The sequence below is a fragment of the Acyrthosiphon pisum genome, chromosome X (assembly GCF_005508785.2).
Source record: "Acyrthosiphon pisum isolate AL4f chromosome X, pea_aphid_22Mar2018_4r6ur, whole genome shotgun sequence".
Classification (NCBI taxonomy): domain Eukaryota; kingdom Metazoa; phylum Arthropoda; class Insecta; order Hemiptera; family Aphididae; genus Acyrthosiphon; species Acyrthosiphon pisum.
Window position 1 is genome coordinate 48,748,910 of NC_042493.1, and position 9,190 is coordinate 48,758,099.

Consider the following 9,190-nt stretch of genomic DNA (forward strand, 5'->3'; position numbering starts at 1 on the left):
GGCTGTAGCCTCGTCGTACATAAAAAAATAAGATTTTCCACTTCTTCCGGAATGTATACAGAAGTTGTAAACCCAAAGTTGCCTTTTGTAAAATACGTCCCCACAAGGTATGTGTGGTAACGGCATATTCTGTTGGAAATCAAACGATAAAACGTCTATCTCACTATTTTCTAACTTAGCTTCCTCAGATTTTTGTCTTAAATCAACATAAAAAACTTCCGCTTTAGAAACGTGAAGTTGTTTTTCAGTTTCTAATTTTTTTTTTAATTCGTTATCTTTTTCAGCCGCTATTAAATTTTGAAGTCTATCACACGTCTGACATGTATCAACACGCGGATAACCACATGATAACTTATAATTTGTTGAAAAATATTTACGATAAAAATCATACGAAACTATTGGTTTGATATTGTTATTTTCCTGCATTTGATTCCATTTGTCATTTTCGTATTTAATCAAATACAACTCATACATTTTCATCATATTAAGGTCTGGAGATAAATATCGCATTGAATCATTTTTTATTCGACTATAGTGTGATTCGCGGGCAGGGAAACTTTCTATATGAGTTTGAATTTGAAATACTATCTGTTCATTTATTTTATTACCTCTATTTACGTGTTTCCCGCGTTTGTCTAATGGACTTGGTTCATTTTTTTGAAGAGACTTTATAATCCTTTGAACTCTGTTTTTCCCGATTCCCAAAAATGAACAAAATGCTTTCTTACAAACTTTTTTTTCTACTTCTTTAATTCTTATAAAATATATACAACTACATGATTTAGGTTTTCTGTTATCAGTAATACTTGGTCTACGCCTAGCTACGCTATATAATTTAATTAAACCCGCAATATATGTATCCTGCTTCTCTTTATTGGCAATTGTATTAAACATATTTATAATTATATTCTTTTCTACATCACTTACTTTAATAAAACATTTGTTTTTACATTTGCAATCTGGTCCGATTATATACAGACTTGTTATGAATCGAAATCAAAGTTGTTTTCGATCAACTATTGATCGAAAGCGTGGTTCGATACGTTTGAGAATAGACCCAACGGTTGGTAGTCAACGGCTGATGACAAACCCGAACCGTTAAGATATCTGTGAGACCTCCTCGGAGCGCAGTAGATTCTACGAATCAGATATTGGCACTATGACAAGACGGCTGCGAGTATACTTGGTCATTTTACGACACCCCGCACCAAGGGCGTACTTTTTTTTTGGGGGGGGGGGCGATGGGGCGATCGCCACCCCCTGAGCCTCTGTTTTTTTTTATTATTATTTTAAATTTTAATATTTTCGTAATAATATAAAGACTTATGATACACCAAGTGTACTCCAAATATAGTTAAATAATTTTAAATTTTAAAATATGGTTACACTGCAACACTGTTTATCGCACTAGACAGTGAGAAGCCTATGGTTAGCATAAGCTGGTCTATGACGGTTAGAAATATCGTGATTGTAATTGTGATTAGTGGTTATTTATTTATTTATTTAATTTATCATACAGTTTAATGTTTATATTTTTCGTTTATCATCTGGCTGACGCTGTTGACGGTTGTGTATTAAAATTAAGTTATTGGTTAATATTATATAGGCTAATAAGTTTTTTGTGAATGTCAATAATATAACGTTCTTAAAATGAATAAACGAAAACAGTCTACGCTCTTAGAGTTTTGTAATAAAAAAAAGAACAATAGTTCCAATTCTACTGCGGATGTCGATGATGCAGTTGTAATATCCGAGGTAATACCAGCGTCAACAACAACTTATAATAAAGTAACTACTAGTAATAATAGTAATATCGAGGTAGAAAATGATATTTCCTCATTAGTTATTAGTAATGATATCGGTCTTTATATTAATTCATCACGTGTTATTGAAGATACTGTTAAAATAAAACTTTTGGAAAATAAGTGGAAACCACCCCCTAGCTTTAAATATCCGTTTTCAGTTCATAAAAAACAGGGAAAGGAAGAAAAACGATTTTTGAGGTATAACCATTTTGAACAATATCCATGGCTTGTTTATTCGAAGTCATTATCTGGTTGTTTTTGTTTATACTGTACATTGTTCTTGGTTCAAAATACTGGTGGAAAACAAAATACTGAACAATTAAAAAAATTAGTTACAGTTCCTTTAAAGAAATATGCTAAATTACTAGGCAAACATGGTGATTTGGAAACTCATAGTAACAATGATTATCACAAAAATGCTATCTTACGTTCTGAAGATTTTGTACGAACTCATCTCTGTCCCGACAAACGAGTAGATAATTTATTAAGTACCGAACGTTATAGACAAGTAACTGAAAACCGAAATCGGTTAAAGCCAATTGTTGAATCTATAATATTTTTGGGCCGCCAAAATATTGCGTTTAGAGGACACCGCGACCAAGAAAATTTAACTGATAAACATAATTTAAATGAAATTAAAATATCATCTTCTGTAGTTAACGAAGTTAACTTTCGTGAACTTTTGAGATTCCGTATTGGATCTGGAGATGATTGCTTAAAAAATCACTTGCTTACAGCCCATTCAAAAGCAACATATATCTCACATACCACACAAGATCAATTGATTAAATGTTGCAAAGAAGAAATACTAACGATTATTTTAAAAGACGTAAAAAAAAGTCGATATTATAGTATTATATTTGATGAGACCACGGACATAGCTCATATTTCTCAAATGAGCTTAATTTTAAGATATATCGATGAAAAAAATCAAGTTTTTGAACGATTTGTCGGATTTTTGAATTGTCATGATAAATCTTATGATAATGCAAATGTTGACGAAGAACTTCAAGTAAACGAATCCAAATTGACTGGAGAAAAATTAGGAGATATTGTAGTATCTATTTTAAAAAGCATGTCACTGGATCTTGAAAACTGTGTTGGTATTGGAACAGACGGATGTTCGGTCATGATTTCTCAACTTCGTGGTGCTGTTCAACAGGTCCAAAAACATTGTATAAATGCTGTACACAGTCCCTGTTCTAACCACGCATTAAATTTATCAATTTCAAAGTCATCAGACGTACAGCTTGTAAGAAATACAATGGGTATTATAAAAGAAATAATATCATTTTTTAAATTATCATCAAAGCGAAATTTTGTTTTGAAGAACAATCTTAAAGGATGCAGACGTTCCATAACTAGTTTATGCGAAACAAGGTGGGTTGAACGTCATACTAGCATTTTTTAATTTCAGTCTTGTTTATCAGAAATTATAGAAAGTTTAACTGACATATCTGAATGGACTGACCATATTTCTTCGTCAAAAGCTAAAACACTTTTAATGGCTGTAACTTGTTGTGATTTTATTATTACCTTATTTGCATTGACAGACGTTTTAAGTGTTACACTACCAGCCAGTAGACTTTTGCAAAGTTACGATAGAGACATTGCAGAAGCATCTGATATAATCAATGGTATTATACTTACCCTCTCTGGAAAACGATCTAATTGTGAATCAGACTTTTCACAATTATTTGAACAAAGTAAGAATGTTATGAATACATTGGACATTGATTTAAAATTACCAAGAATTGCCAAACGCCAAACACAAAGATCTAATACTCCTGCTCAATCACTAGAAGAATATTATCGTCGAGTTTTATATATTCCACTTGAAAACATTTCAGAAGACTTGCAGTCACGTTTTCTTAATACAAAAACTAAAATACATTTATATTGATGCTGCTTATACCATCCAATGTTTTAAACATATCAAATGACAAAAAACACGAACTTCTTCAGGCTGTAACATTACTATGCATACTTGGATATTCATATTTTACAATTTCAAGGAGAAATAGAACTATGGAAAACCAAATGGATTGAAAGTAAAAATGAATGTAAGTATTTGATTTATATTTGTCTTTATGTTAGTATAAATATTTATACTAATAGTAATTTATAAAATTATAGGTAAAACAATTCCTGAAAACGTATTAGAATCAATTACGCAATGTAATGAAATACTATTTCCCGGGATCAGAAAAATACTGATTATATTAGCTACTTTGCCAGTAAGTGTTGCTTCCGCAGAGAGGAGTTTTTCGACGTTACGCAGGTACTTACATAAAGTTTGATAAAAAATAATTATAGATTAATTGAAATGTTATGTAAGTCTTGATTATATTTGCATATTTATGCTTCTTATGCTTTTTTGCTTTATGATTTAATGCTTATTAGATTAAAAACTTGGTTAAGAAGTCAAATTGGACAGGAAAGATTGACTGGTTTGGCACTGTTGCATGTACATCGCGATATAGAATTAGATACATGGAAAATAATAGATCGGTTTGCAGAACACAAACGCATTAAAAAATTTGTTTTATAGAATAAAAATATATAATTTCTTGGTGCTTAATAAAATTTTATAATTAGATTTTTATTATTATTATGATTATTTACTAAAGGTTACATATTCGTATCTTTTTTTACCTATAAATAATTTGTATGTATGAAATTTGCAGATCAAAATGACTTGACCAGCAATAAGTTACTAATTACTATGTTGACTTATAAATTAGAATTTAATAAATTGATTATGCCTTTATAATTGTTTTTTTTTTTTTTAAATTGTGTAAAAGTCGCCCCCCCCCCCTGAAAATAGGGCCAGAGACGCCCTTGCCCCGCACCTACCAAAGGCACATCTTGTAGAAGGCCCCCTGAACTGTGAGAACCAACGACGTAGTCCGCCAGGGATCTGGTAAGAGAGGGGATAGGACTGTATAGGAGCCCTGGGAGTGACCAGTATTCAGACGTGATTTCACCAACCGTACGTACACACCCCTGTACCTCTTCGTTATTGATTATCATATTTTTGTATCACGACTTAGATTATTTTCGTTGACGACGTATTACGGGACTTAGAGAATATTCGAGCAATCGCTTATTTTCTAAGACACTGGTTTTTCTTCGTCAATTTGAATAATCTAATAGTGTTTAAATTCAACTTGTTTATTATATTTTACAATTTTAAATAAATAATATATCAACCACACACTGTTGATCATTTTGACGCTACTACCATCATCCCATCCTGTCACCATCTCCTGTAAGTCGGGTGCACGCAACAATTTATATAATTGTTCGAACTTGCCGCCACTTTTATTACATTGTGTGACAACCGGTCCGCGAGACAGCGCGTCGCGCGGTCCGTGGACACCGGGCTCAAGCCAATAGATTATTATTTTACCTTCGATTAACACAGGTTGTTTTTCAATACACTTCACATAATTTTTTTGAAAAAGAGTTTAGTTTTTGAAATGAAATGGCTTTTTTAATAGTAGTACTACTCTATATCAGACATATGTATATCAATAAACCATTTTAGTGGTACTTTAATTCGGTAATTTAAAGCAGTATAGAAAAGTGATGTGCTTTGTAGCCCAGGTGCTATATTGTCACTGTTGAAACTATCAAGCTGGAAATACAAATAATATATCATTAATTAACTAACGAAAATGTTACGAAATTATTTATATAAATTATAAAACATACTTTCATTTTTTTCTTTACTGGAGAATCTGAACTATAACTATGGTCATGTTTTATGTTGAAGTCCTTATAGCTTATGATCTACAACAATTATAACAAAAATCACTAGCATGTTCATTTTTTATTCATAAGCAATATAATATTATTACTGATAATTGATTATGTTCAGATTCATCCAATATTAATTTGTTATTTGCTAGGAAAGGAATGGAACCTTGTCGCAGTTTCAGTATTTTCATACAAATCTATAATTTACGTTTAAGATATAAAAACAATGTTTACTTACATATTATAACGTATATACTAACATATTATATACTTACAGAATATGTTAAAAGCCCTTGTCCTGAAACCCAAGTTCTAATTATATCAGTTTCATGAAAATGTGCAGCACACACTCGAAACTTGCTTTTAAAAAAATTCTTTAATATGTTGCTTTTACAAATAAAAGTGTTTAAACACACGTTTTTTTTATCGATACTTAAAACATGTATTTTAAACGTTTAAAACAAAATCAATATGTTTTTTTTATCTTTTAAACGTGCTTTAAACATAAAAACCCTGAATGCATCATGCGTAGGTAGCATAAACTATTATTTTATTATTGCGGATTACGAAGGGTTCATTGAAGCTTACATAATGTAAAATAAATAATAATTATAAATTATTTGTCCAAGTACTTACAATTGTTAGGGTAGTACTGCCGCGTATCGCCTAATTCCCTGCACTTATGGCACATAATTTATGGCCGTTGCTTCTTTAATACTTCATTTTTTGGCACTCCAAAAGTAGATTTTTCCTTACCAGCAGTAGGTACAATTAGGGACACAACACTTCATTTTGATGGTATTTGACTACCGCGATTAAAGATACTATACACTATAATGTAGAATAAATACTTTAAACCAAACTTTACAATTAAAATTACGTAAGTACCATGTAATCACGATTGTAAAAATCGTTGAAAATATCGTATTTTTAATCGTGTATGTACTTTTTTTGAATTTTCGCGGGAAAATAATGTGTATATTATTACAGAAGAATCTTGAATTCTGATGCGTAGTACATAATTTATACCTTATGAGTGCTAGTAAAAGTTTCTAGAGTATCGTTGATAATAAAAGAAACTATGAGCATCATTAAATTGTTTCTTATCATAGTTCGTTGTGCAACCATTCTATCTTTAATCGTGGACACGATAGGTCGCACTTTAACATCAATTGTATCAGTCGGTTATCTTCAACGGTATAATATTTTAAAAACTTAATTGTATAGGTAATTATATTAAGGTTCAGAATGAAAATATTATATTATTATTACAATATAGTTGGCCACACAAGACTCAAATCCATAACCCGCGTCAGGGTCATCGTGGTATTATAATGCCAATTATATGCGTGAACGGCCATAAATTATGTGCCATAAGTGCAGGGAATTAGGCGATACGCGGCAGTACTACCCTAACAATTGTAAGTACTTGGACAAATAATTTATAATTATTATTTATTTTACATTATGTAAGCTTCAATGAACCCTTCGTAATCCGCAATAATAAAATAATAGTTTATGCTACCTACGCATGATGCATTCAGGGTTTTTATGTTTAAAGCACGTTTAAAAGATAAAAAAAACATATTGATTTTGTTTTAAACGTTTAAAATACATGTTTTAAGTATCGATAAAAAAAACGTGTGTTTAAACACTTTTATTTGTAAATTTTTGTTGAAATAGCGTTAAAATAGCGTTTCATACGTTTTTTAAAGATGGTTTTTTAATTTGTCTTTTTTTGTTTAAAAAGCCGTTTACTTAACCATAGTGTACTCAAGATCCAACCACCACTCACCCCACCCAAAAATAAAAATGGTCGACATTTATAATATGTCATAATATGTCATGTGTTGTACGTTTCGAAAAAAAAAGTTGTATCAATTAGGATGTAAACAAATTATTATCTCTATTTTACACGTCTAAATTGATGTTCCACGTATTTTCCAATACACTTTTGTGGTTTTTGATATTAGGGTAATTTTAAGTATAAGAGCGAGTTAAATGTATTTTAAATTTTCACATTTTTGTATTGTATCAACTCAGGCGCGGATCTAGAAATGAAAAAAGGGGGGCTTAACAAAAAAATGTACTTAAAGTATATAAAAGCATGGGCATTAAGTTTTTTTATTCATTATATATGCTTATTATAAGAGATTATTTAATAATTATTAATAACAAACTTTAATAAATATAACAAATTAAATTGACCAATCCTCCGTTTTTATTCTTCTAGATGATCTTGAAAATATATTAATTACTTCATCAATATTTATAGGTATTTTTTTCTGAATGTTTAAAACAGCTAAACCGTTTAAACGCTCCTGTCCCATGGTTGACCTCAAATAATTTTTTAGACGTCTTAATGAAGAGAAACTTCTTTCTGCACTAGCTGTAGTAACTGGTATGGTAGCAAATAAATGTAATAATGGTTTAATGATAGGAAAAAATTCATCACAGTGATTTAATGTTTCGATCACCGTATCGGGTTTCATAGTTTGAATATTGTGCCACTTTTTCTTCCAGATTGATATTTCTGATTGTATATCCAATTTTTGACCTGACCAATCTTCACTATATATCATCGCAGCTTTAATAATATTTGATTCATCATATTTATCAATATGTGTAGGAATTAATCCTTCTAAAGGCATTATTTCACTTAACTTTTCATTGAACCTTAATTTTAGTTCGGAAATCAAATGATCAATAAAAGGTAAAAAAATGGTTATCCTATACCATTCTATTGGATCAGTCGTTTGAATATTACATCGTGTTGTTTGACGTCCACATAAAAGAGGTATTCTGATTTCCTCACCAACAAGAGCTGCCATATCAGAAGCATTTTTAAAATATGTTTCGAATTTGGATATAGAATTTTCTCTAATATCATCCATAACATCAATTACATTCTTAACATGAGAAAAAGCTTTAGACAACTCCAATTTAGGGCTTTGTAGTACTAAGCTTAACGTTTTAGTATAAGAAAATAAGTTAGCTACAATTTCTAAAGATATTAAAAATTTACTTCGTTTAATACTTGCACTGAAACCAATTGATTTACATGCAGTCCCAGAGTCAGGCATCTTTTCCAGTTCTTCTAAAGTTAAAATAATATATGAATAAAGTTCTCGAAAAGTTAGAATAGAATCATGTCGTTCAACCCACCGGGTAGCGCACAAGGCTTTAAGTTTTGTTTTTGAGGGGGCTGGTATTGAATCATCTTTTGAAATAATGTCCAACATAATATTTGTTCTTTTGGCAGATGTAGATAAAAAAAACAGATACAGTGCCAATAATACCAACCAAATTTCTAATAGCTTGTACTTCGCATGCTTTGGAAATACATAAATTCAATCGGTGATTGAAACAATGGGTATATACTGCCAAAGGCTGATCTTCTAAAATGAGTGCCTGTACACCATTTTTTCTACCAGACATATTTGAGCCACCATCGTATCCTTGGCCACGAAGATTCTTTAAGCTTGATTTATAGCACTCAATTTGTTGAGTGCTATAAATCACAACATCAAATACCGATATTTTTATTGTTCACCGTCACCGCGGTATCAACGCGCCAGCCGTCGTCAGCTGTGGCGCCCCTTCTACCTTTTTGCTCTTCCATT

General features: G+C 31.0%; 2 protein-coding genes across 2 annotated transcripts; one reads left to right on the forward strand and one right to left on the reverse strand.

Moving 5' to 3' along the window:
- The first annotated feature begins 1,650 nt into the window (after positions 1-1,650).
- Positions 1,651-4,356, forward strand: LOC103308607 (52 kDa repressor of the inhibitor of the protein kinase-like). Its single transcript, XM_008182294.1, has 5 exons — positions 1,651-3,057; positions 3,223-3,670; positions 3,821-3,868; positions 3,942-4,086; positions 4,209-4,356. The coding sequence occupies exons 1-5, from the start codon at positions 1,651-1,653 to the stop codon at positions 4,354-4,356; spliced, it is 2,196 nt and encodes a 731-aa protein (XP_008180516.1).
- A 957-nt stretch (positions 4,357-5,313) lies between these two features.
- On the reverse strand, positions 5,314-9,189 carry LOC115033128 (52 kDa repressor of the inhibitor of the protein kinase-like). Its single transcript, XM_029485165.1, has 7 exons — positions 9,143-9,189; positions 8,867-9,078; positions 7,905-8,787; positions 5,843-5,927; positions 5,669-5,764; positions 5,523-5,600; positions 5,314-5,445 (listed from the first exon to the last, which is right to left on the reverse strand). Exons 1-7 carry the CDS (start codon positions 9,187-9,189, stop codon positions 5,314-5,316), a joined length of 1,533 nt encoding a protein of 510 aa, XP_029341025.1.
- Position 9,190: the final 1 nt, after the last annotated feature.